This window comes from Sorex fumeus, unplaced genomic scaffold (assembly GCF_029834395.1).
Source record: "Sorex fumeus unplaced genomic scaffold, SorFum_2.1 ptg000044l, whole genome shotgun sequence".
Taxonomy (NCBI): domain Eukaryota; kingdom Metazoa; phylum Chordata; class Mammalia; order Eulipotyphla; family Soricidae; genus Sorex; species Sorex fumeus.
The window spans coordinates 69,749,844-69,777,665 of record NW_026606101.1 but is presented as its reverse complement, the minus strand read 5'-3'; the positions used below and the strand labels follow the sequence as shown (position 1 = coordinate 69,777,665).

The window sequence follows — 27,822 nt, the reverse complement described above, 5'->3', positions numbered from 1 at the left end:
TCAGAAGCGCTTCTGGAGGGCTGTCTGGATATTCTTCAGCAGACCCCACTTGGCTCGGTTCTTGCCACGTCCATCAGGTGTGGTCACCTACAGGCAGAAGCATAGAATCCCTGGCATCAGCCTCAGGGAACCTGCTCTGGCTTTTTTTTTCCCCGTTGGGTCACACTCAGCGATGCTCAGAGGTTACTCCTGGCTCTGCACTCAGGAATTACTTCTGGCGATGCTTGGGGACCATATGGGATGCGATGCCGGGGATCAAACCCGGGTTGATCACGTGCAAGGCAAACGTCCTACTCACTGTGCTATCGCTCCAGCCCCTTTTTTGGATTTTTGGATCATACCCAACGAAGTTTAAGGGTTACTCCTAGCTCTGCATTCAGGAACCACTCCTGGCATGCTTGAGGGGTCATATGGGATGCCGGGGATCAAACCCAGGCTGGCTGCATGCAGGCAAAGCCCTACCTGCTGTATGTTGCTCAAGCAGGATAATTGCTCTTTGCAGGGGCCCCCTCTGTGTTCCTGACTCTGCACAGGAGGCAGGCGCCAGGAGACCCATCTTACAGATGAAGAAACAGAGACTTAGGAAGCTGAGCAGCTTGCAGAAAGTCCCACCTATAATGTGTAGTGGGATTGGACTCTGAAAGGTGCTCCTCACCGATCCCTGCCAGTGTGTGTGGTCCTGGGGGGCTTCATTAGACAGTAGTCCTCAGACCTTCCTCAGCCCTGGACATTGCTTCTGTTATCAGAGTATGTAACTTTTAAGTTCTGGCCTAGATGCTGGGATTTCTTTTTCTTTCTTTCTTTCCTTTCTTTTCTTTTTTTTTTTTTTTAAATTTAAGGCTATACTTGGCAGTACTCAGGGCTTATTCCTGGTTCTATACTCAGGGATCACTCCTGATGGAGCTCAGAGGACCATATGAGGTTCTGGGAGATCAAACGTGGGTTGGTTGTATGCAAGGCAAATACCCTCCCCAATGTACTATGATTTCAGCCCGTAGGTGCTGGGCTTTCTCAGGAGGTGATGAGCTCCTTGAGGAGGTGGGAGAGGAAGGCCCCTCCTGTCTGTCATTGGTTTCAGTAAGACGAAGGTTCATTGGAGAGGGAACAAAGGAACAACACAACATGGAAACCTGTGCCTGGTTCCCTTTGAAGCTTCAGTCTGTGCTTATAGTGAATGAGTCAGCACCTCCGGGAAGGCAAGTTTTCCTCGGCACAGCCCTTTCCCCAGAGACCGTGGCCATCACCTTGAAGGTAGAGTTTCTGCTCACTTCTAGTTTAGAAGTCCAATGAGCTATCCATTGCACCACAGAGCCAAGCATTCAGCTCAATTCTGGTTTGGTGAGAGTCCCTTTCCTCCTGATCCATATGAGCTGGAGAGGCATTTAGGGGATGAGGCTTGGCTGTAGGGTTGGGAAATTCCCCAGGCACGGAGAGCAGGAATGTGTTAGACTGATGCCAAGTTTGACCACGAAGTCTTTCCATTCAAAGCTTTCAACGCTTAATGCTTGTGTCAAGGGGAAAAGCATTTAAAACGTAGACACTGGTCACCTATAATATCTTGAATGAAACCTATTTTCAGTGTTCAGAGAAACAGGCCTTCATGAAAGATAAAGGCCATATTTGATACACAAACTCGAATGACCTATCGATGGAGAGAGACACAGTGAGAACCTTGATAAAGCTCATAGGAGCAGAATAAGAGGCACAGATGGCTTGTCAGGGGCCAATCGGGAGGGGGGACAGTGAAATTGGCTCATTATAAACAGAGGATTCAAATTCTGCCCTAGAACCCAGACTTTCAAAGACAAAGACCATGAGCAGCATGGGTTGGGGCGTAGGGATTGAGATGTATCTATGAACAGAAACAACAGGGAACAGAACTTGAGATGCTAATGAAATAGGGCCTCTTCTCGGCCCGAATCAAATACCGCAGGTTCAGACAATTCTTCCAAAGGAATTCTTCTGAACCTAAGAAAGAGTTGTTCTAGAAATTAGGAGAAAAGCAGTAGCTTCCTAGCTCATCTTACTCAGTTGTAAAAACTTGATTCCAGCATCAGTTTTTATAAGATAAAGATATAAACCCTAGAAGCAAAACATTTATAATCATAGATGCAATAAAACAAACAAAAATGCTAACTGAAACAAAATACACTGAAAAATAATACATCATAAACTCTACCTGGGGTTTGCTCAGTGAACACAAGTAGAGTTCAACATCAGAAAATCAATGTAATTCACTTCATTAATGCCTACTGGAGAAAAATCTTGTGATTATCTAAAATAATACAAACTTTCATAAGGTTGTGCAAGTTGAAGGAGGAAATTTCCTTAGCATTGTAAGGATTACATACCACATAAACTAAATCAGAATGATTTAAACTAATTAATTGGAGAATATTTTTTGGCTTTTGGGGTCACACCTGGTGATGCTCAGAGGGTCTTCTGGGTTCTGCACTTGGGAGTTACTCCTGGCAATGCTTGGGGGACCAAATCGGGTGCTGGGGATCAAAACCGTGTCAGCCACATTCAAGGCAAATGCTCCACCTGCTGTACTATTGTTCCAGCTCCCCATTGGAGAAATACTAAGATTAGGAATGAGATGAACATTTTTGCCAGCATGACCACTATTTTCACCATTCAGAAAACGTGTTCCTGGCTATATCTATAAGGAATAAAAAGAAAAGGAGGCTCTAAGGGTTGTGAGGAAAAAAATAAAACTACTATCAATTTTAGGTAGTATATAGAAAATATAACCAATATCATTTGCATTATCAACAAAGTCTATTAATGTGATAGTTTAATCAGAAACATACAGTTCTTTATGGGAAGACTTTAAAACCCAAGAATTTAAAAGGCAATTTGAATACATGTTCAAACATATTACAATTGTTTCTAAGTTAATCTAGAGACTCAATACCTTTCTAATAATAATTTTCAGAGATCTTCCCAATGGTTTTGGGGCTATCAAAGCTATGCAGTACCCAGAATCAAACCTGGGGACCCATGTCATGCCAGGCCTACATTCTAGCCCTTTGAGCTATCTCTGTGGTCCCTTTAATCAAATTCCAGCTGTGTGTGTATTTTAAAAAAATTTACTTAAAGTTTTACATAAAGGATACATTTCTGTGAACAGCAAAATGAACTATTAAAAAGAAAAAAGGGTAATGGGTAAACTTACCTTTGCAGTTCATCAAGATATACATCATGAATTTGAGGTTAAAACAATAATAAAGCTAATGGGGTGTTGGCACACGAAAAGGCATGAGACCCAGGGAAGGCAATGGAAAGCTTGGGTCAGTCTCCCCAAGTATATAGCAATTTAGTCAAAGTGACAGTGACTCCATTTTCGCATGCTAATGGGGGACACATCACTTAGTGATGTTGGGAAGAATAGGCAATCCAGACAGTTTCTAGGTACTTTCCTTCCTAGCACTGCTTATTTAGGTATAGTCTAGATGGACTGAAGACTCAAATTTGAAAGATGAAACCATAAAGTTAATGAAAGAATATGTGGAGATTCTTTTTGTGATCTAAACCCATGGAAAGTCTTTTCAAACAAAGCTCCAAAAGGTCAAACTGTAAGGAAAAGTAATTGGTGATTTTGAGCACATCAAAATGGGGGAAGATTTCAGCTGCTTCATGAAATGCTCTATGGACAAAGTTAATAGACAAATATCAGAATGGAGAAGATATTAGCACTGTCTGAAACTATTATCTGGACTGTATAAGAACAGTCTGCAATCACGCTGAAAAAAGAAAATTTCAATAGAAAAATGGGTAAAGAATATTAGCAGGCTATTTACAGAAGAGAAAATCCTGAATACTAAAAAGCATATGACATGAAATTTAAAATAAGGGGATAGCATTAAACCTACTGGGCCAGCAATAATAGAAATAGTAGAAAGCTGGATTATATGCCAAATGCGGTTGGGGCTTAAACTCTAGGGGCTCTCATTCATTCCTTCTGGAAGTATACATGTGGTCAAATCAAGCATGCACTGCTTGAAGACACTACAATTTTACAAATTTTACATAGTAAGGAGCTATTAAGGGCTGAGTTGTTTCTTATATGAACCCATATTGAAGCCTGTCCTTTGATACCACACAAAGTGACTGGATTTGGAAATAGGTTGTTTAAAAAATAAGTTAAAAATAGGTCCTTAGGGTGTGTCCTAATGCAGTCTGGCTGGAAGTAATAAGAGAAAGTTTGGGTACATACTAGAGACATATTAGAGTTTCATGGACTCAGAGAGGACACAGGCAGAGGCAGCCAACAGCAAGCCAAGGAGATAGGACTCAGAATAAACTAGCCTATTTGCCTCCTTGATCTTGGACTTCAGAACTTGGAGAAAATAAATTTCTTTGGCTCAAGCTACCCAAAGTTGATGGCATTATATTAGGACAGTCCAAGAAAACTCAGACAGAATCCATAAAAATTTTCTTCTTTACCACCTTAAAGGTATTGGGCAGGAAGTGTTGGACCATGGCAGTATTGAATGTCATGGAGTATCTACCCTGGGTGAGTAGTAAACAGTGGCACATTGTGAAGTGGGAGGCACCAGGTAGTCAGGGACTGTCTGCATGACACCATGGATAGATTGCACAAATACAGTGGGCAGACAACAAAAGGGAGAGGCAAAGCAAGAGACACAACACCCTGTTACTGGGGAAAGTTATGTCCAACTTTCAAACTATCCAGCCCTCATGTAAGGACACATAGAAGCAATATACTATACACAAAACACTCTCCAGTAGGATGGATCTCTTGGAGGAGTAGCTGCCAAGGAAGTACAAGAAGAGAGAGTTACCTCTGCCATGGCTGATAATGCACCATGAGTGGAAATGCAGGATGAGTTCAACCTTTCCTGCAAGAGGTTCAAAAGCACAAGTCAGCTTGAACCTAAATGATACCAGCTCTGGGATTTAAGTCTGTTTGCAGGGAAAGTAGGGAGAAATCAAGAGTATTCTGTTTACATATGAAACTAATATACAAGCCAGGGAAAACAGGCCAGGAGGACTGGTCAAAGAGTGGTCAGTGGTGTAGGAATTGGAGGGTAGTTAAGATACAGGAGGGTCCATTATGACAATACGAGTTGGAAATGATCACTTTGGACAGGAACTGTGTGTTGAAAGCAGGTAAAGGGATATACATGATAAACTTTCAGCATCTGTAGCACAACCCACAATAACTAAAATGAGACAGAGAGAGAGAGAGAGAGAGAGAAAGAGAGAGAGAGAAGGGAGAGATGCCTACTATAGAGGCAGGCCGAAGTGGGGAGGTGGCTTGAAGGAGTGGGAGGGAAACTGGGGACACTGGTGCTGGGAAATTACACTGGCAGAGATATGGGTGTTGGAACATTGTATGATGGAAACACAATCATGAACAATTTTGTAATGCTCTATCTCACAGTGATTCAATAAAAAAGAGTTTACAATAAAAAAGAGCATAAAAAGGAGCATCCCTTCTGTTTACACAAGGGATGCTCTTTAAAAGATAATTCCAGGAGTTATAGCAAGCAAAAATTTTTTCATTTCAGGACCCAAAACCATATGCGTTCACGTCTGACCCATTATTACTATTGTAGCACTGTAGCACTGTTCTCCTGTTGTTCATCGATTTGCTCGCACGGGCCCAGTAACGTCTCCATTGTGAGACTTGTTGTTACTGTGTTTGGCATATTGAATACATCATGGGTAGCTTGCCAGGCTTTGCTGTGCAAGTGAGATACTCTCAGTAGCTTGCCGAGCTCTCTGTGAGGGGCGGAGGAATCAAACCTGGCTCGGCCATGTGGGCCGTGTGCAAGGCAAACGCCCTACCTGCTATCACTTCAGCCCTGTTAAATAGGATATTCCTAATTGGTATGCTTTCAGGAGTTATTTTCTTCAGTGTTGGAAATTCTCAAAATGTTTTGCACCTAAATGAATGGTAACATTCATTCCCAGACCCTTCCCCTTCCAGTTCAATCTACTGAAAAGTACTGAAAAGGGGGTTGTTATAGTGGGAAAAATGTATGTGTCTCAGGTCCAGAGAGATAGTACAGCAGGTAGGGCATTTGCGTTGCATGTGGCTGACCCTGTTTCAATCCCTGGCATCCCATATGGTCCCTGATTCGTGCCAGGATTGATTGCTGAATGCAGAGCCTGGAATAACCACTGCATCACCAGGTGTGATGCAAATACAAAAAAAACAACACCCCCCCACCCAAAACTCAAAACCAAATCGTGTGTATGCCTCAGTGTGGGGTTATTATTCTGAATGTGGTAGCCTCCAGCCTCTGAAGACATACATCTTGGTCCACGCAGGTAAGGTACACTTGGGAGACAGGAAAAATCCAAAGAAGTTTTACAAAACCAACCCCCCAAACCAACCACTTCTGGGTTCTGTTTTGGGTCAAAATTTCACCCGAGAAAGGAAGCTGGGATAGAGAAGAGACCACTAAATCAATGATGGGTTGGAGGGCTCACTCAGAATGGGAGAGGCGTACTGAAAGTAGACTATGGACCAAACATGATGGCTGCTTAGTACCTGTATTGCAAACCATAATACCCAAAAGGAGAGAGAGAGAAAGAATAAATGTGCCTGCCACAGACGCCGGTGAGTGGGGGATGATGGGGTGGAAGGAGGGATACTGGGAACATTGGTGGTGGAGAATGGGCACTGGTGGAGGGATGGGTACTCGATCATTGTATGACTAAAATGTAATCATGAAAGTTTGTAAGTCTGTAACTGTATCTCACAATGATTCATTTTTAAAAAATGCAAAAAAATACATACCCCAAAACAAAACAAAACAAAAAGTTTCACCCCAGAGCAGCCTGGGTAGAAAGGTAGCATCACGGCAGAGCAGACTCTGAATACCTGGAAGACTGAAGCCAGGTTAGACACCATGGGGAGCCCAGGACACAGGGAGGAGAGATTTGAGAAGTTAGGTGGGGGTAAAGAAGTGTGAGAAAGATGCAGAAGAATACTAGCATGCAACTCTTGTTGGGTGGGAATTATTATTTTCTAATGTGTATCTGGGAAATCCAGTTTGCAGAATGAGGTAGGCAGAAAAATGACAGCCCTCCATCCCCAGGGCCGATGCATGATCCTAGTCCTGGAAACCTGATGGATGTTATAGTAGATGAAAAAGGGAAATAATGAAGGTTGCTAGTCCTTTGGTCTCAAGGTATAGAGCTTATCCTGAATTGTCATGTGGGTCCAACTTAATAGTCCTCTTCCAAGCAAAAGAAGGGGAAGAGAAACAGACGTGATGGTGTGATAAGGACCGAGCCTCCTGTTGTGGTCCTTGAAAACATTGGCTGGAGCCAAGAGCCACAGAATACAGGAAGAAAAGGCAAGGAGAATACAGGAAGGGAAGGCAAGGAGCTGTGTTCCCCACCTGGAGCCTTCAGAGGGCGCACAACCCTCCAGACAGGTTAATTTGACCTAGTTGCTCCATTTTGGATTTCTGAGCTCTAGAATCTGAGATTATTAGGTATGTTTGTGTTGTTTCAAAGCCACTAATTTGTTATAGCAACAAGAGGAAACCAATGCACAGATGTCGAATTGGATTTGGCATGGCAGCCCTCTTGGAAGTTGCTGGGATTTGAAGTCAGAGAGAGAAAAAGAAAGGAGAGTATTTTAGAAATGGGGATCGTTAAACAGCACTTAAAGGCCATAGGAAGAGCAGGGGGAGAAGCAGGGGCCCAAAGGCACTTGGTTAAGGTAATAACACCTTTCTCCATGGTTTTTAAACAATATCCATCAGCTCTTGGAGTTTAGAGGCTCTTAGCTGGGCACCTCGGACCCCGGTGGAGGAAGGTCAGTTCTTTGCGTGGCCTCCTGGGGCTAGTAGCCGAGAAGAGATGGGCTCTGGACCTGGGTCTGCTGCCTGAGCCCAGTGCTCTTTGCAATGTTTGATCTTGCCTTTCAAAAGCACAACAAAACAAAAGTCCAGTCATCACTTCTGCTGATTTTGAACACATTCTACAGGGGCACTGCCAGGTCGCCAGAGTTGAGCCCACCTTGCCCAGACTGTGGTAGAGACACAATTCTCTTTTTTTCATTTGTTTTGTTTTGGGACCATATCTGTGATGTTCAGGGGTTACTCCTGGCTCTGCACTCAGGAATTATTCCTGGTGGTGCTCAGGGAACCCTGAGCTGGGGATTGAACCTGAGGAGGGGGCAGGCAACACAAGGCAAATGCCCTACCTATTGTACTGTTGCTCTGGCCCCAGAGACAATTCTTGAGCAAGACCTAGTTTCCCATTCAACTCCTCCCTCATAGGCATGAGATCAAGACCCCTCTGAGCCTCGGTTTCCTCACCTATAAAATGAACACAGGAACTGCCCCCCTCCTCCCTACCCCCAAGCAGTTGTGATGATCAGTGATGAGAAATACAGTGTCTGATACAGGCCTTGATCCAGGGGGCCTTTCCAAAGCCCCCAAGTTCATTTTCATGCCTTATGTATTCCAAATAAAACCCCTTTGAAAAAATCAACAAGTCACAGACTATGAAAATCAAATAGAAAAGGTGTTCGTTTGCTTCCTTTACAAAAGTACACATGAGGGAAATATTGCATTTGGGATAAGAAATGATTCTGCTGCCTCATTACAGCATTTTAAATGAAACCTTTCAGGAAGACCAGCATAGAAGTGAAGCCAAAGGAAAAACATTTCGATTTTATAGGAAAGAGCTGAAGTCATTACTTTTATGAAGCTTTATAAATGTCATTCAAACACACCATCTTATTTTCATTTGCGATTGAAGCCTTTACTTATGCAAATCATGACAAATGTTAAGAAAACTTGTGTTTCCCCTGGAATGCTAATATAAATCACAAAGAGGGAGGAAGAATGACTTCTGAAGGAAAAATCTATATGGCAGCTCTGCAAGTCAGATAAAAATGAAGCTTTCAGAAAACCTCATTAATTAGTGCCCTGCTCATTTAGAAATTGTGTTAAAAAGCAGAGACTGGACCGAATTTCCGCTCCATGGAAGGAATGCAAATGAACTGCATAAACACCTTTCAGGGGGTGGGGTGGGGGAGTGTTCCTTTTTTGATGGATGGTGGATAACCCTGATCAGCTTTCAGGCATCTTATGACACTTTGTGATTATTAATTTTATTTGTCAATTTGTTTCCTCCTTCTCTGATTTAGATATTCATTTATATATTCATTTGCTCGGTCACATTTTCCCTCCTGTATTCATTCAATAACCATTAAGAACCTGCTGATTGCGCAGTGCTGGGGTAAGCGTGTGGGAGAAAGAAAGATGAATTAGACGTGGATGTTTTTCCCCAGCAGTTCAGAGTTTAAGAGTAATGACAAAGCACCCCCACCAACCAAGAAAGTCCCCTCCCACACCTCCAAGTCTCTAACCCTGCATTGAAAAATGACAGGAGATGCATGAAAACACAATTACTAACAGTGTTGTGCAAGACAGCTTTGAAACATTCCTACATCTGAGGGAATTCAGTGGAAGGACACATCCATGTTCAAAGATGCACTACAAACTGTGGCAGCATCTGGGGGGGCTGTTCATGTCCTGGGGAGAAGTCAAGACAAAGAAGGGCCCACGTCTCATCCGATTCCTCCTATTATTGGTACCCAACATTTACACTTAATTTTCCTCTAGCACCCTATTCCTTGCTTGGCACCCCCAGGAGCTGACTCAGATTTTTCTATGTCATTCTTACCTCATGATGATTGGTTTATTGGACTCCGAGCCCTTGGAAGGAAAGGATCACATCTCATTTCCCTCTAAATATCTACTTTCTATTCTGAGGGAGGGGCAGTGTCTGACTCTGGAAGTCTATGGGTGCTGAACTCCAGGAGTGAAGCAATATTATCTTGGTTACCCAAGAGCTGAACCCACCAGTATAATCCCACTCACCTGACTTCCTCTTCCCTTTATCAATCAGACTCTGCTAACATCTGACCAGAGACACAGAGAGAATAGCTACTAGGATTATACTGGTCATTCGGATTGGGGCTTGACTATTTGAAACCACATGCAAGCTGAATTTCTGGGAGAAGAAATTAAGGGACAACTGAAAATGATGCAAGGGAGGTAGGAGAGAGAAGGAGGACAGGAAGACAGAGAGAGACCAATGCTTTTGGCAGAAATCAGTCCTCCTTCCCCATCTTTTCATACCATACATTTCCCTCTTCAAAAGCATTTCTAAAGAAATGATCTCCTAAGATTCCTAAGAACTGGGCTACAATACAATAAGATAGCTCGGGGCAGTTATACTCTATTTCTTTCCTGTCTCCCTGGCTTATCAGTAAAACTATACTCATGAAAGTATGTTCCCTAGGGTTGTAAAGAGGAGTCAGCCTTGCATCACCGAGAAGAGGAATAATTGTGTTCCTTTTGGAGTCCATGCTGACCAGCTCTGGGGCAGTCACAGAAATAGCAAACAGAATTCTTTTAAAGTATAAGTACAACCGCATGGACCCATACTAAGGAATGACTGGTTGTAGGTATCTATCTATTTGTATTTATTTTCCTTCCGGCACCCTATACCTTGCTTGGCACCCCTAATGGGACAGCCATCGGTTTCTCTATGTCATTCTCTCCCACAATGATTGGTTTACTGGACTCTGAGCCTCTCCGAAGGGAAGGGTCTCATCTCATTTCCTTCCCCGAATCTACCTCCTGATACAGTTCCTGGCATGCCTGTGATGGGAATCCAACAGAACTGACAGTTCTTTGGGCTATTTTGTCAAGTTGACTGAGGCCAGGAGCCCTTTCTTTGTCTCTGAATGAGCCTGTTTTCTGGGATTAGTAGGGCTGTCATCTGTCATCTCCTGCCCGTTCAGTCTAACTGAGCTTCAGACTTGAGGACAAACCATCTCTAAGCCAACCAGCACGATACCTTGCAGATGTCACTCCACTGTCCGGGGCCGTTGTCATTGATGGCTCTCACTTTAAACAGGTACTCGGTGTTGGGGGTCAGGTTGTGAAGCTCCAGGCTCTGCTGCATTATGTCCTGGACCTGTCCACAGAGCTCTGTCCGCACATTGTTCGGAGGGGTGTTAACAAGTTCGTAGAATTCCATCTCAAAGGAATCCACGTCTTCGGTGGGGCACGTCCAGTAAATCTGTGGGAGAAAGGAATGTGGGGCAGTGGAACCTGACAGAACATTCGACCTTCTTTCTCAGTAAGGTTCATGAACTTGATTGTCTCCGTGGGAGAAGGGGCTTAACTGAGTCAACCCTTTCCAAGCTGCTAAAGCTTTTGGATTCTCCCTGGAGCCACTGTCTTGTGAAACTAATTAATGAGGTTTGACAGAAGGCTCGTCATGTGATTGGGACCAGAGGGCTGGCCACTGGGTTCTGTGGCTCTGTCCTTGGGGAGGTAACCTTGCCACCTGGCATCACAAACCCAAAGTTCTCTTTCTGCAAAGAGCTGCCTAGCTCAGGATACATGAGCCCCTGGAGGGAAGATGCCCTGAGCCCCTGGTATCCATTCTATAGTCAGAAAGGAAACTCCTTGCAAATTCCAGCCCTTTACGTGCAAGGAAATAGAGACTTAGGGAGGTAAAGTGACTTATTCTGGTCACGGAGAACAGTATCACATTCAAAATGAGAAGTATCTACTCTTCGGAAGAGACATTAGCATGTGCCAATAATCAGCGTGCACCTAGGATAAACATATGCTCTATTGCTTTTTTATTTTGGGGACTCAAAGTCTACTCCAGGGATCACTGCTGGTGGCATTTGGAGAAACTTACATGATGTAGGGAATCAGACCAGTGTCTGATGCTTGAGAATCAGATGCCTCAACACCTGTACTATCTCTCTGGCCTCTTTTGCATACTCTCTATAAATTTCTTTTTAAAGTGAGAAATTTCAAATTTCTTCTTTGACAAAACAAAACCTTGATGGAGATACAAATATAAATATCACAAAGCAAAAAATTCCTTTTCATGGGGAAATAAATATATTTGGAGCTAATAATAATATAATAAATAATAATATAATAAATTTTAGGTGATGGTTAATCTTTGTAAATCATACTTGTTTTTTTAACCTTCCCACCATTAGTACATAAGTTTCTTTTTTCCCCACTCCCTCTCCAACACTTGTGTTATTGTTTTAAATCAAATGGTTTAAAAAAATTTAACTTGCAATTAGCTACATTTCTGTTAAAAGTTATTGTGTTCTAGCAATTAATTATTGCAGATTATATTTTGACATCTCTTTCTGTTATTAAAAATTCACTAAAGCATCATTTTAATAACTGTCCTATAAATAATTTAATTCTCCCATAGTTGAACATTTAGGTTGTTTCTAATTTTAAATTCTAATAAATAATGAGGCACAGAATTCTCTGGTGCACAGATCTTTATTTGAATTTTTTAGTCATTTCCTTGAAATTTATAGAAATAAAATTATAGCGCCTGGCTATTCCTCGCCTGGGCCCCTTGGAGGGGAGCGGGTTGAGCTTTTCTCCCCGCCCCGACCAGGGCCCCAGCAGCCGAAGACCTCCAGGACCAGCCACCACCATGCTGAGACCACTCTCCGCACACCTGAAGGTACCGGCAGAGGGACAAAACCACGTGGGTTCCGGGGCCGAGATCTCCAAGCCTACTCGGATTGGAGTCGAGCATCCTCCACCCAGATCCTCCAAATTCCAGTAGGCGGGGGTCACACCCACCAACTGGCCCCCTGGCGCCGTGTAATCCCATCAGCGGCCAAAACTCAGAGACCATAAAAACGAGCTCCCGGACATCTTATTATGACATCTCATTCCTACTTTGACAAACTGGCAGGCTACTGAATGTAGCCTGCCCACACGGCAGAGTCTGGCAAACTCCCCGTGGCGTACCCAATATGCCAAATACCAGTAACAATGATGGGTCTCATTCTCCTAAAGAGCCTTGAATATAATCTCAGGGCTAGGATGAAGGAGACGTTACTGGGGCCTGCTCGAGGCAATCGACGAATAACAGGATGATTTGTGATTTGTGATTATGTTAGTTCTTAAATTTGTGTTTTATTTTTTTAAATGTGGGGAGCTTCCCCAGCAGTGCTAAGAGACGCATTGGTCTCTCCTGCTGGACTGGGGGTTCAATGCAGGGATCAAATATGACGTGCTGCTTGAGCCTTACAATGCTGAGAATGACTGGGCCACTCCTGCAGTGCTCAGAGGCATCCGTCCAGGGCCATACCTGGTGCTGTTTGGGGACATCCAGGGCTTTGTGGTGATGCTTGTGGGTATGTGGTACTTGGAGATTGAACTGGAGATGGCTACAAGCAAAGCATGCACTTTGCACTATAACTCTATACTGTTTCTCTAGATCCTCTAAAATTGTGTTTTATTAAAAACTGTTCGATTTTAAGATAACTTTTAATAAGTACTAAGACTGACTTTAAGAATAATTTTTATGCCAACGTCTAACAAGAACTGACTCTCATTTCAGAAAGATGTCAATGCAGTTTTTATCATTTCTAAACCCTATGATTTCTGTGTGAATTCAATTCCAAGACCTAGAATAGGGATCTTTTAAAACAATTATTTATATTTTGGGGTTGGAGCAATAGCACAATGGGTACGATGTTTGACTTGCATGCATCCGACCCAGGTTTGATTCCCAGCATCCCATATGGTCCCCCGAGCTCCTCCAGGAGTAATTCCTGAATGCAGACCCAGGAGTAACCCCTGAGCACTGCCGGGTGTGACCCCAAAAGAAAAAAATTTAAAAACAATGTTTTTTTTTTCACTGGATACCACTGTCTGGAAGTAGGTTGAAGCAATCTCTCTCTTTTTTTTATGTAGGAGTACTGCTATTTATTCAGCCACTGATTAGCTGATTGAATTGTGCATGAACTCCACCTTACTTTTTTCATATTTATAATTTTATTTATTGAATCACCGTGAGAGCAGTTACAAAACTTTCAGGTCTAAGTCTCGGTCATACAATGAAACACCCGTACCTTCACCAGTGCCCATTCTCCACCCCCAACAACCCCAGTAAACCCCCATCCCACACCCTCCCCCTACCTGTGGGGCAGATGGTTTCCACATTAGTCTCTCTCTACTTTGATTTCATTCTATATTTTGACACCAGACTCACCATTATTATTTGAGATTTTACCCCAACACTCAGATCTGCTGAAAAGGCAACAGTAGACAATTTGTGTTCTATTGCTGGTTATGAATAACATATGATGTCGTGTGGCTGCAGCAGTGGCTGTAAGATTTTGAAATTCCGAAATTTTAACACTTAAATCTGGAGGGATTTCTGCCAAAACCTGATGGGTTCCGAGATTTTCTCCGGAGTCTCTGGGATCATGGCCGTTAAGCAGCTTGATCAGGAGCCAGAAAGGCTGTTCATGGGTGATGACTTGGGGTCTTATTGGGGTGGAGAGGACAGGACCAGCTCCACCCGCATCCTGTGAGGCCCAAAATGTCTCGTCACTGTGGGCCCAAACCTGACTGTCCAATGGCCTCTGGAGGATGATGGCCACTGAGCCACCAGGGGGAAGCAGGCGGAGAGACAACACTCTTTCCTCCCTCGGGTGGCCCGGCAACAGTAACCTACTGCGGGGTGCGGGGTCCGGACGCATTTCTGCCAAAAGCCACTGGGTTTTGAGATTTGTTTCTGAGTCTCTGGAATCATTGCCATTAAACAGCTTGATCAGGAGCCAGAGAGGCCGTTCGTGGGCGATGACTTGGGGTCTCGTTGGGACAAGGAGGACAGGACTGGCTCCACCCCCATCTCGTGAGGCCCAACAAGTTTCGTCACTGCGGGCCCAAACCTGACTGTCCAGTGGCCTGGAGGATGGTGGCCACCGAGCTACCAAGGGGGAGCAGGCGGAGGGACAGCACCCTTTCCCCCCTGGGGTGGCCCAGCAATAGTAACTTACTGCGTGGTCCGGACGCATTTCTGCCAAAAGCCACTGAGTTTCGAGATTTGTTTCTTTCTTTTTTTTTTTTTTGCTTTTTGGGTCACACCCGGCGATGCTCAGGGGTTACTCCTGGCGATGCTCAGGAATTACTCCTGGCGGTGCTCGGGGGACCATATGGGATGCTGGGAATCGAACCTGTGTCGGCCATGTTGGCCGCGTGCAAGGCAAACGCCCTACCCGCTGTGCTATCGCTCCAGCCCCTGAGATTTGTTTCTGAGTCTCTGGGATCATGGCCGTTAAGCAGTTCGATCAGGAACCAGAGAGGCCTTGCCTCCAATTATACAGCTGAGCCGGAGGTTTGTGGGTATGTTTCCCACATACCTAACTTTTGGCCGTTTACTTTCTTGGTAAACTTTGTTCCAAGTTTTTGGGGTCTGGCCAAAGGCACAGCAGCAATTTTGGGGTATCTGGAAGTCTGAAGGCGCCATCAGGCTGCCGCTGCACTCGCCTCACAGGTACAGATTGATCTGCTAGCGGCACCATAACCCCGTGAAGCAATCTCTTTTGACAGTCAATGTCTTGACTAGATTTCCAGTTGAAGGTCCTTTAATTTTCCTTTAAAACAGGGCTACCCCTAGAAGTCTCCAAATAGCTCTTAGTAATGCTTTCGAGGCTTTGGGGTATCAGGGAGAGAGCTCAGGGTTCCCCACATAGAACACACATGCTCTACTGCTTAAGCCACATCTCTGATCTTAAGTCCTTTCTTGAACTCCACCAGGCATGACCAAAAGTTGGTCTGGATGGCTCTCTCCAAGTCTGGGTTACAATAGACATCACAGTCCTTCTCCTCCAGATCAAGATCTTAACAACCTCCCAAAGGTCTGGCTTGCATAGAGCTAAGACTGCCATCCTGAGTTCACGTCAGGGCAGAAACAGAAGTCTTGCTGCTTGAGCATCACATGGAAAGAGAGGCTCATCTATAGGTATCTTTTAGGTGACGGACAGTGCCTGACAGCCCCAAGGAGGGCATTTTCTACCTTGCAATGGAAGGCAGCTCTTGGTGGCAGGTGTAATCTCCAAAACATAGATTCTGGCTCTATGGGAGACTGGGGAAAGGGTGCTAATGAGGGTGTTTGGCTTTCATTTTATTGTTTCAGACCCCTCCTACTGCAGTATGATCTGGCAACACCAAGATGAAACTTGCATTTTCACAAGAGCTCCAGTGCACCTAAAAGTTTGAGAGCCACTTGTTTTTCTTTTTCTTTCTTTTTTTATTGAATCACCTTGAGATAGTTACAAGCTTTCATGTTTGAGTTTCAATCATACAATGATCAAACACCCATCCAATGCACATTCTCCACTACCAATGTCCCCAGTATACCCCCCTTCCCAACCATCCCCCTGCTTCCATGGAAGACAATTTCCCCCATATTCTCTCTCTACTTTTGGGCATTATAGTTTGCAATACAGATACTGAAAGGTTATCACGTTTGGTCCTTTATCTTTCAGCACACATCTCCCATCCCAAACGATTCCTCTAACCATCATTGTCTTAGTGATCCTTTCTTTATTTCAGGTGCCTTTTCCCCCAGCTCATGAGATAGCCTTCCAACTATGGGGCAATATTCCTGGCCCTTGTGTCTATTGTCCTCTGGTGTCAGTGTCATATTATGTTATTTTATACGAGGACCACTTGTTTAGACTTCAGCATTGCTAACCGTCTTTGGAGGGCTCTTGTACTATGGGGGCAAAAGAAGGCTGTGCCAGGTGGAAACAAGCCAGTGGGTGATGTCCTTGGGTGGTGTCTCAAGAGCAGGCAAGCTGTTCTCATAGACTATCTAGTGGGATGTGAGTCTTTTCTCCTACTGACCCTTGAATGATGCTTTGTCTAGATGGTTCAATTTAGGTTCAGTTGTGTTAGAAAGGAAGGGGAGGGGAAGGAGCATTTGTCTAGGGTAGACCAAGTGTGGGAGAGATTCACCCTTGCCCTTTTTCTCCCAAAGCGGAATTATGGGGGATAACAATTGAAATCCCAGTGGGGATAAGTCTTTTGATCTTTCTACAATCATGAAGCTGCTGACTACATTCTTTAGTGACTGAGAATCCTAGCTAACAAATAAAGAACCAATTTAAGGGACTAATTCTGTTCTTAGGCCAGCCTCTGTTTTGATAAATTTTTCTCTGGAAAACCAGAGAAACCTCCAGTACCCAACCACGGCCATGCTCAAGGCCACTCTCCATACGCTCGGATGAGCCTCATGCATGAAGGAACCAGCAGAGAAACCCAAGTATAAGGGACCCATGACTGAGATCTCCAAACCTGCTCGAATCGGGACTGCCCCCCATCCCCCATTTTCCATTAGCTTGACAGTTACACCCACAAACTGCCCCCAGTGCCATTCAATTTCATCAACAGCCAAGATCCAGAGACTATAAAACAAAGCTCCCGGAAGAGAGAGATGCAGTATTATCTGGAGTGCGGGCATGAATGCTCTTCCCCCTAGGAGAGCCTGGCAAGTTACCGAGGGTATTCCACCTGCATGGCAGAACCTGGCAAGCTACCCATGGCATATTTAATATGCCAAAAACAGTAACAATAATGGGTCTCATTCCCCTGACCCCAAAAGAGCCTCCAATATGGCAGCGTTGGGAAGAATGAGTAAGGAGAGGCTGCTAAAATCTCAGGGCTGGGACAGATGTAGATGTTATTGGCACCAGCTCGAGCAAATCAATTAGCAATGGGATGACAGTGACAGTGACAGTGATACAGTGATTTCTCTGGACAATGTTATACTCTCTCAAAAAATCCCTTCTCATTACCTTGGTTTCCAAATTGGGTTCTCTCTCTCCTTTTTACCGAAAAGTTTCATTTGAGGTAGGTTAGGGCATGGAGATGGACATCTTTATGAGTTAAAATCCTTGATTGAAGCCATTTTTGGACAACAAAATGGACCACAAAGGGTCCAGAGGAGCAGACTAGAAGGAGCAGATTGCAGAATCCTAGAGGTAAGGACCCTCTTTACTGAAATCCACTTGTTACAAAATCTCCCTCCCTCCTCTGGGCCCAGATCATCCTTACCTTTGCAGCCCTTGGGTATACCAGTGTCTGGTAGATAACAATGGGGCCTGGGGTCTTCACAGATCCTTCAGTGAACGTGTACCAGTTGTGGAAACTGTTGCTCTTCTCCGTAGGCTGGATCGGAGCTTCAGTCGTGGTGCTCCAGTAAGTGTAGAGGCCATCGGAGGGTTTGGCAGGGGTAGCTGACTGGGCTCGCCCATAGACCTCCAACCCCATCCTGATCTTATCACCACCCTTGTTGCAGGACATCAAGGAGGAGCTGCGCTGGAATATCTGCTGGTTGTCAAAGCTGTGGGTGCTGAAGGTAACCTTCCTGGTGATCATCATGTCCGATTGTACGGGGTAGGGGGAGGGCAGGGATTCCCCAGAGGAAGTCTCCTCCTTCTTGGGTTCTGTGGGGAAGAGCTGATGGATGGCGCTGGAAAGCTCTGTGAAATCCAAAGGCATGCAGTGTGTGGAGTGCACGCGGAGGTGGGGGTCGGGCCTGTAGGTGCTCTGGATGCCATCTTCAATCTGGTCCACCAGGATCCGGGCCGACTGCAGGAATGCCACTTGGCCGGTTTCTTTGAGCGCCTCCTTGGAGTAGGCGAGCAGGCCGTCCATTTGGTTGACCTTCATGGTGGTGACGACCACGTACTTCTCGATCTCTTTCTGCCTGGCCACCTCCAGGTTCTCAATCTGCTCCATGATGAGTTTCTCTTTCTCCTGAAGGATGCTGCGCAGCTTGAGGAACCCCTGGCGAATCTCTTTCCGTTTGATCTCCTTGTCAGCTTTGAAGCTGCTCTTTAAGATGTTGAACTCCATGAGGTCATTATCGATTTCATATCGGACTGCAGAAAAAAAAACAAGCAAAAACCCAAAATGCAATTTGGTGGCTTCTGTTAAATATCAGGAACAAACAAGCAAATGATCTGGCACCCCTGGGATATGGGCTGAGTGGGCAGATGGCATTTGGAATTGGGATTGGATTGTGGCATGAGCTTGGCCTCCCTTGGCAAAGGGCTCTTTCTCTTCCTCTGATACTACCTCCAGTGGAAAGAGCCTCTTTCCCCGCTACGCTTGCATTACATGGTATCTCTGCAGCCTGGGGTCTAAAGGCAGAAGCTCAAGGTCACTGGCGTCAGGCATTTTTTACAGACAGTGAAGGTGTTTTTCTATCAGTGAAGCACGTGAAGCTGAACTTCTACAGCAACAGGAGAAAGAGCTACATTTCTGGAGAAACATCTAGTGCTTGTCTCACTTTGCTGTCTAAAACCCCTACTAAGACAATAAATGACAATAAGCCATTTCTTTTCACTGACCTTTACACACCTCTTTTCTGGGCTGGGGATGGGGGCTTCGAGTCTCTGGGTTGAGCTGGGCTCTCTCTCTTGCCTGTCTCTTACCTCAAGAAAGAGCATCAAGGGGCTGGAGTGATAGCACAGCGGATAGGACATTTGCCTTGCACGTGGTCGAGGTGGGTTCCATCCCCAGCATCCTATATGGTCCCCCAAGCACCGCCAGAAGTAATTACTGAGTGCAGAGCCAGGAGTAACCCCTGTGCATTGCCCAGTGTGACCCAAAAGAAAAAAAAGAGCATCAAGGAAAACCCAGTTCATCCTGTAAACTGGGGCACTGGGTTCTGTGACCTGGGGTCAGGGAAAGGTCACAGCAAGTCAACAAGCATTTCAGGGGCATCTGCTCAATGGCACATGACTTTCTTGGCATGGAACAGGGTTAGGAACAGGGGAGGGTCTTCCTCAGAGGATTATCTAGGGGCTCTAGAAGTCAGTGCTGCCCCAGAGGTTAGAGGACAGGATGTATGGGCACCATATGGCTCTCTGTGAAGTGAGCTTTCTGCTGGCTTTGAGTGGGGTTGGCATTAGATCACCATCTAAGATGTGTCAGTGTTCTGGGGTCTGTTATAAAGGGAAGGGCTCTCCAGAAAAGGTGGGCTCTGCAGTGAAAAAATGGGCTGCAATCTATGGAGTAAAATGGGGTGGGAGAGGATGACCCAAGTCCTCAATGAGCTGACCGCCTGTCGTGGTGATGTGCACCCAAGTAAGAGAGACTTTCTGAGGGTCATAGGAAGTGGGCCTATGGCTGGGGGTTTCATTCATGGGGGCACAGAGAGCTGCAATAAAGGGATGTGTTGACTGGAAGCCTCTTGGGGGTATGTCAGTAGTATCGCTCCCTCTTTCTGCGCCCACATCTGGTGCAGAAGGATTGAGTAGGGGATATAAATGGAGGCTGAGCAGGGAGCGGTTAGGGTGCAGAAAAGTGCTTCCCCAACAGCGATTTCTGGGGAAAATACCCATTTCTATGCCTGCAGAGCCTTTCTCTGAGGTATGGGAAAAATCAGCCTCCCTCTCATGTCCAGACAAGTCTCTTAGCTACTCAAGTATCCCCCAAAATGCCAGGGGCTGGGTAGACTCTCTGTGCACTTTGGTCGCGAGAGTGCAGGCCACTCTGTACTATGATCACTGCTGGTGATGGTGGTAGCTCTATCTTTAGAGCCTGACAGTGGAGGTTCTATCTTTAGAGCATCTGTTCTGGTCACTGCTAAGCAGAGAATAGGTTGCAAATAAATGCCGTGGAGATAACAAGAGCATTGGGGTCTGACAGCCCGGGTCTTCCATTTAGTAGCTCTTTGGGGTCTATTACTTCTTGGCATACCAACTTGCCTGATCCTCAGAGAAAATTTTAACACTTGTGCTATAAGATTATTGAGAAGATTAGACATAATTCTCCTAAAAGGTCTGGTTCAAGTAATGCTCTATCAAGGGAGCTATTTCCAGGAACAGAGATCCCTACAAGGCTCTTCAAGACCCTCACGGCTAATTAGGTGGCTATGCTGAACCCTGTGAAATAGTAACAGACCTGCTTCCATCATGAAAATGAGGCGAATTTCGCTTCCAGAAACCACCTCCTCTCTGCAGCCAATACAGAAGAACTGGGAGCAAGTGTGCAGAGGAAGACCAAATTGTGGCTGGGAATGTTACTGGCCATTTATTTATTTTTGGTTTGGGGGCCACACTCTGTCGTGCTTCTGGGTCTGCACTCAGGAATTACTCCTGGCAGTGCTCAGGGGAACATCTGGATGCCAGGAATCAAACCTAGGTCGGCTGCATGCAAGGCAAGTGCCCTACCTGCTCAGAACCCACTAGTGGCTGTTTCAGAGTTTTGTAGTGTGGGTGTGTTTGCTACCAGCTTACTTGGCAAAGTTTCGGGGGAAATCTGTTATGTGTGTGGGAGACACTTTAAGTGGAGATCTTCCTCTAATCTCTCTCCCCTTCACATTGGAAAAGCACTGAAGAAATCTAGCTTCAAAGAGAAACCCCCTAGGAGGGCTCAGATAGCTGCCTCCTTTTCATATGCTCCAAGTCATCTTTATTTTCCAAAGGAAAATGAGGTCCGAGTTCCTGGTGAGATCATAACTAAGATCACAACATGTCCAGGCATGTGCCTGAGACATATCTAGAATCATGCGTTCAATCTACCCCCTTCATCCTCCTCCTGCTATTAGTCCCATTTTATAGATGAGAAAACCGAGGCGTGGGAGCTAATCGGAGGGCCCTGGCAACACAGCACCCCTTGGCTTCACGCTTGGCTTATCCCACCAGGACTATCCTCCCCTGAAACCCCTGAGAGGAAGCTCGACCCGGGACCTGCTTTGAACTTGGCGATGGCGCTGAAGAGGGCAGCAGCTCGCTCGGAGCAGGCGTCGATGAGCGTCACGGTGTCGTGGCCGCTGTGGAGCGACGCCTTGCAGAAGGCGCAGAGCAGCTCGTCGTCGTTGCGGCAGTACTCGATGATGCGGCTGGACGGGTGGTAGATGCAGATCTTCTCGTCCTGGTCCTCGGGGCCGCAATCCACGAACACGTGGTCTTGCATGGTCACGTCCGAGTGCATGCGCTTGAGGCAGTCGTTGCACAGGTTGAGGTGGCAGGTGGTGCAGCGCTTGTGGGCGATGTGGCGGCCCTGGCACACCTGGCACAGCATGGGCCCGCTGGAGCGGTCGAAGCGCCACTTGAGGTAGCCGTGCTGCTGCATGTAGCGCTTGGTGAGGCGGCCCCGCAGGTAGTTCTCGGGCAGGTGCATCTTGTGGCTGTAGGGCACGCAGTGCGAGCGGTTGCACACGGGGCAGACGAGGATGAAGAAGTTCTCGGTCACCTCGGCCCTCTTCTGCAGGTGCCGCAGGCACTTGCCGCACAGGCTGTGGTGGCAGGGCAGCATAAAGGAGTGCAGGCGCAGGCGGTTGCACAGCGGGCACAGCAGGTGGGCCACCAGCTGGCTGTCCTTGGGGATCGTCTTCACCTCGGGCAGCTGGCAGTCGCTGTCTGTGCCGAAGTGCAGCGCAGTCTTGGAGCTGGAGGGGGCCACAGACGCGGGGCCTTAGTGGAGAGGCGGACTCTGGACCTTGTTCCATTCCTCCTCCCTCCCCGTCGCATCCCTTTCTACCACCGCCCGTCAAAAAATCAAAGCAATGACCCAGGGGTGCCGGGCACCTTCCCAGGTATTGGCAAGCATGCCGTCGGGACGTACCAGGGTTTTAGCCAACTAGTCTCCGCCTTCCAGTTAGCTGGGAGATGTCAGGGGATCTAAGGCACTGGTCCCTGCCCCTTTCCTCCGGTTAGACCTTGGGCCCTTGTCCATTTTTTTCTCTTTTTGGGTCACACCTGGCAATGTACAAGGGTTACTCCTGGTTCTGCACTCAGGAATTACTCCTGGCAGTGCTCAGGGGGCCATATGGGATGCTGGGAATTGAACTGGGGTTGGTTGCATGCAAGGCAAAAACCCTACCCACTGTACTATCTCTCCAGCCCTTGGACCCTGGTCCTTGAGGGCATGAGATGGAGGGAAATGACCACACAGCAGGCAAGCAGATCCTGCCACCTAAGGGCAGGAACTGAGCTCAGGGGTCGACTGTCGAACGGCACATTCCCTAGCCCTTTGCAAGAGCAAAGCCAATATAGGACACTCCATCACAGGAGCGCAGACACTAACCCAGTCAGACAAGTGACACCCCCTATCCCCGCCCACCCTTTCCTGCTCCATGGGAGGACTGGGTGTTGATTCCCACCTACCAACACGGGGACTCACTGTGCTTCCCCACTCTGTGGATAAAATCTAATGAAATATCAGAAGGAATTTATTCCAATGTTCTACCTAACATAATCCTAGCAAATCGCGGTCACAGTCCTCCCGTTATTCATCAATTTGCTCGAGCGGGCCCAGTAACATCTCCATCGTGAGACTTGTTGTTACTGTGTTTGGCATATTGAATACGTCACAGGGAGCTTTTAAGGCTTTGCCATGCGGGCGAGATACTCTCGGTAGCTTGCCAGGCTCTCCGAGAGGGGCGGAGGAATCGAACTCGGGTCGGCCATATTGGCCGCTTGCAAGGCAAACGCCTTACCTGCTGTGCTATCGCTCCAGCCCTAACATAAACATAAACCTAACTCCTATAATTCACTGGAGCCCACAGCTTCCACTCTTATGGTTGCTAAGAGTTGGTAAGTCCAATCTCATACAAAGCCAAGGGGTCATAATTGATGTTACTGTACATCAGATAGAACAGAGAAGAGAATGGATAAAGTGTGAGTCCCTGGCCACTGCAAACCTGGGATGCATGTGCCTGGCTGTAGTCTTCTGGGCCAATGTGAATGTCCTGGGCTCTTAGCGGATTGCCCAGGATGGAAAGTGTCCCTGCACCTTTGAGATGAGTTTCTTTGGCATCTGTCAACCAAAGCTCACCACACTGCTTCCTTCATGAGACTTTTGCAAACTCTGCATGAGACTGTCCATGAGCATGACCATGCTATGGGCACAGAGTAAGCCTATAATCCGTGTTCACCTCTGGAATGATGCTTTGATCGACAGTGGAGAAACACACAGGCTAACTCCCCAACCAGTGTGGGCTTCTGCTCTGAGTGTGTGTTGGATGTTCACTGGTTTAATCTCAGAGGCTGATTTCAGACCTCCAGTTGGGAGGACGCTGCCTGAAGCTAAATCACTTTGTCAAAAGTAGAAAACATGTTTCTAAGAAACTGTGATCATGGTAAAAACAGTTCTTGGAAATCTACAAATTTACAGGAGGCAGAGAGGTGTGCATTGTCACACAGATTTGTGACTTCTGGTTCACATGAGAGGTATTTGGGTGTCGACTAGATATCATTGTTGTTGTTCTCTGTCTCCCCCTGACCTCCTGCAGTCCTTCTAATCCACAAGTGTGTCTCTGCTGCCTTGACCAAGAGCTCTGTCTCCATGCCCAGCTGTGAGAGGTGTTTCCCATGCCCCCTTGCCAGCTTATTCCTTAAGGATTTGAATTTCAGGATCTGGACCCTTGGTCTCTGTACTCAACTGGGTTCTTGCTCTGCTTTTGCCATCTCCTGCCTGAGAACTCAAGGGGCGCCAGCATGTACCAATCAATGGAGCACATGGTGCTGGATGCCCTGCCCTCGTTTGCTAAGGTGGCATTCTGAGAGTTGGGGTTCACTCCAGAAGGAGGCATCAGGAGAGATCAGATGCCTCACTAGAGAAATCAGGAGGGAAGGAGATTGACATTGGGGGAAGGGAGAGAGGGAAGGAGTAGGGAATATGAGCAGGGTTAGGGAATGGGTATTAATAACCCGGGAGCTGGGGGGAGGTGATAAAGGAAGTGGGGAAATAAGATGATGAGGCACTGAGAGCAACACCTAAGTGAGGAGGGATGAGTAAGAGGCCAAGCAGGTGACTGGGGGATGAACAGGGGGACGCTGCCCGGAAGCGCAGCGACCCACTGAAACCAGACAAAGATGGACTTTGACCCTACCCATCCTCAGAAAGGTCAAGCTTGGACCCCACCATTCAGTACCCTGGGTATCCTGACGCCTGTCCCCATGCCCAGTGCTCGGTTCAGCGGCTAAGTTCTTCTTCCTCAATTCCTCCCTCCAGGGGCTGGAGCAATAGCACGGCAGGTAGGGCATTTGCCTTGCATGTGGCCGACGTGGATTCGATTCCCAGTATCCCATATGATCCCCTGAGCACCACCAGGGGTGATTCATGAGTGCATGAACCAGGAGTAACCCCTGTGCAATGCCAGGTGTGACCCAAAAAGAAAAAATTCCTCCCTCCAAACTTAGCTGTCTACCTTAAGGCCAGGTCCCCACCCTAACGCCTGTTGAGTCTCTGGACTTCTCTCACTGTTGGCCTCCAGACCACACTGCAATTTGGCAAGAGGGGGGCAATGTTTGCAATCCCAATACCCAGGTCACTCCCAGGTCAATAATGCCAGCATCTGGGGACCAGGCATCAGAAATTTTTTAGATAGACTTGCTCCCTCCTCCCTCCCCCACCCTCATGAGATTTCTTTTTAGCTCTATCTGGGGGTGCTCTGGAATTACTCCTGGTTCTGCACTCAGGAATCACTCATGGTGGTGCTAGGCAGGGGTGGGGAGCTGGATATCTGGGGTGCCAGGAATGGAACCTGGGTCCTCCAAGTGCAAGGCAACAACCCAACCCCATCACTCCTGTGCCCCCGAGGATGGCCTCTTTCTGGCGGTGTTTCCCCAGGAGCTCGACCCCGAATCCTCGCTCAGGGTGAGCCTGGGGACAGGGGTGCGCCGGGCAGTGGGAGGCCCAGGTGCTGTCTGGCCGGTAGGCCACTCTGACCCGACAACACGTGCTCCTGCCCTCCAAGCTGCAGCTGGTGCTCAGCCCAGCGCGGCGGGCAGCAACCCAGTGACTGCAGAGGAACCGGACGCGGGGTGGCGGGGGCCCCTTACGAGGTGCGGATGGTCTTGAGGCGGCCCTTGCGGAAGGTGATGGTGGCGCGGCGGCAGCAGCGGCTTTCATAGTAGTAGCACTGCAGGTTGTTGCTGGACGTGCAGCAGCACTTGCAGTTGGGGTCGTTGGCCCAGGAGCAGCAGCACCAGTGGCAGTTGGGGTGCTCGGAGCAGGTGCAGTGGCAGCACTGGCAGTTGCGCTCATCCTTGTACGGGCAGGGGAGGCAGGTGCAGTTCCGCTCGGAGGTGAAGAGGAACTTACAGCAGAGACAGGAGCAGGGATCGGGGTAGCCCAGCACCCAGGGGCAGCAGGGGCAGCACACACACACGGTCGTATCCATGGCATCTACAGGACCTGGGTCTCTTCTCCGTGGCTCCTGACACCACCCCCCGCCCCAATCTCGCACCGGGGTCCCTCCCCCCGCACCCCGACAAGACTGTCAGCTTGGAGGTGGCACGAGGGTGGCTGTTTGGAGGCTTCCGGCGGGGCGGTGTCCCTGGCTGGCATGCTCAGGACCTGGCCCTTGCATGAGTCACTGGCTTATGTCACAATCCCTGTCCCCTGCAGGGTAGGTGGGAGGCTGAGGGCTCGGTGGAAGGCAGGGAGGGGAGGGAGTGCCCTGCGGGACGTGTGGGTCCAGTGTGGGGAGTGGTGGATTCTACAGGCGGGCTCTCCTGACTGAGTGGCTTGGTTGCCACTGGGGCAAGTGGATTCGGGGGTCCACCTTCCCCATTTGGACGGTGTGGGTACAAGTCATGGGGAAAGGAGACCAACTTTTTGGAAACTGCTTTTCATCTTTCCTCTCCCAGGGCTTTGACTATTATAATAATTATCGTTATTATTATTATTATTATTATTTTATACTCCTCCCAATCTCTTTTATGCTGATAAGGACCTGGCAAAGCCACACATTCAGTGGCAAAGCATAAAAGGAACCAAAGGTGGAAAGGTTCATTGACGCAAACCTTTCAGAAAACCAGGGCTCTTCATGTGCCTTTTCATGCATAAGTCACTCTGAATATTTGGTGGCTTTTAATTCTTTTTTTCTTTGCAGTTTCATGAGGATTGCGGGGGTGGAAGTTCTGTTTCTTCCCTCACCCACCCTAGGACCCCTTTACTAAGGGGCTGCAGGTTTGGTGTGTGTGTCCTAGTAGCATTGCAAGCAAGATCTTCTATTTTGGGGGCGAATTTTGTCTTCCACTTTATGCAGCTTGCAAAGATTAAAGGAGTGGAAATTTCATGGCCCTACAGTATTAACACGGTCTTATTATTTTTCCAAAAAAGGAGTCAGAGTGAGAGCTGAATTTGACGACAGGAGTTTATTGCATAATTTTTCTCTCTCCCTATGATTATCACCTTTATAATAAGAAAGAACATTCACTGACTGCTAACTGTGCTACTCACACATTGATTTTAGATTCCTGCAAATAAAACTCCCACATCGTAAGCCTGATCTTTTCCTGAATAGATGCTACTAAATTAGTTACTCAAATGAATGTGCCAGTTTATATTGACCAACAATGTCTGAAAGACCATTTCCCTACTTTTTTTTTTACAAGCTCGACTTTATTAATATTCCAGTACCCCGCCCATTCTCATAGCAGTGAGAATGGTTTTACTCCTAAATCTATGTGACGTTTTCATCATGCAAGTCTCACTCTTGTTTTTATTTTTACATTTTTATTGCGATAGAATGACCTAGAAACTTGCCATTAACTTCACCACTTAAAATGAAGAATTCAATGGTTTTAATATATTGACATGATTATACAGCTATCACTGCTAATTCCTATTGCTCTTAGCCACTACTCCTAATCACCCTCCCTCATCTCCTGCATTCATGAATTTAAATGGATTTGCTTATTTTGGACATATTTATAAATGGAATTGTATAATATGTGACCTTTGGCATCTGGCTTCTTTCACTTAGTATGATGTTTTCTAAGTATACATTTTAGTGCATATCAATATATCACATACATGTATTTAAATATACAATTATATTTAAATATATTTAAATATATAAGCATATTAAAATATATACATATAGCTTTAATGGCTAAGTAATTTTGTGTGAACATACTAGATTCTTTTTATCTATTAGCAATTTATGTTCATTTGAGGTGATTCCTACTTATTCACAACTATGACT

The 27,822-nt window shown here is 46.6% G+C and overlaps 1 protein-coding gene across 1 annotated transcript; it reads right to left on the bottom strand.

The window, feature by feature from the left end:
* TRIM42 (tripartite motif containing 42) lies at positions 1–26,010 on the bottom strand. The gene is made up of 5 exons (XM_056122075.1): positions 25,670–26,010; positions 21,572–22,272; positions 17,925–18,754; positions 10,867–11,091; positions 1–87 (listed from the first exon to the last, which is right to left on the bottom strand). Exons 1-5 carry the CDS (start codon positions 26,008–26,010, stop codon positions 1–3), a joined length of 2,184 nt encoding a protein of 727 aa, XP_055978050.1.
* Positions 26,011–27,822: the final 1,812 nt, after the last annotated feature.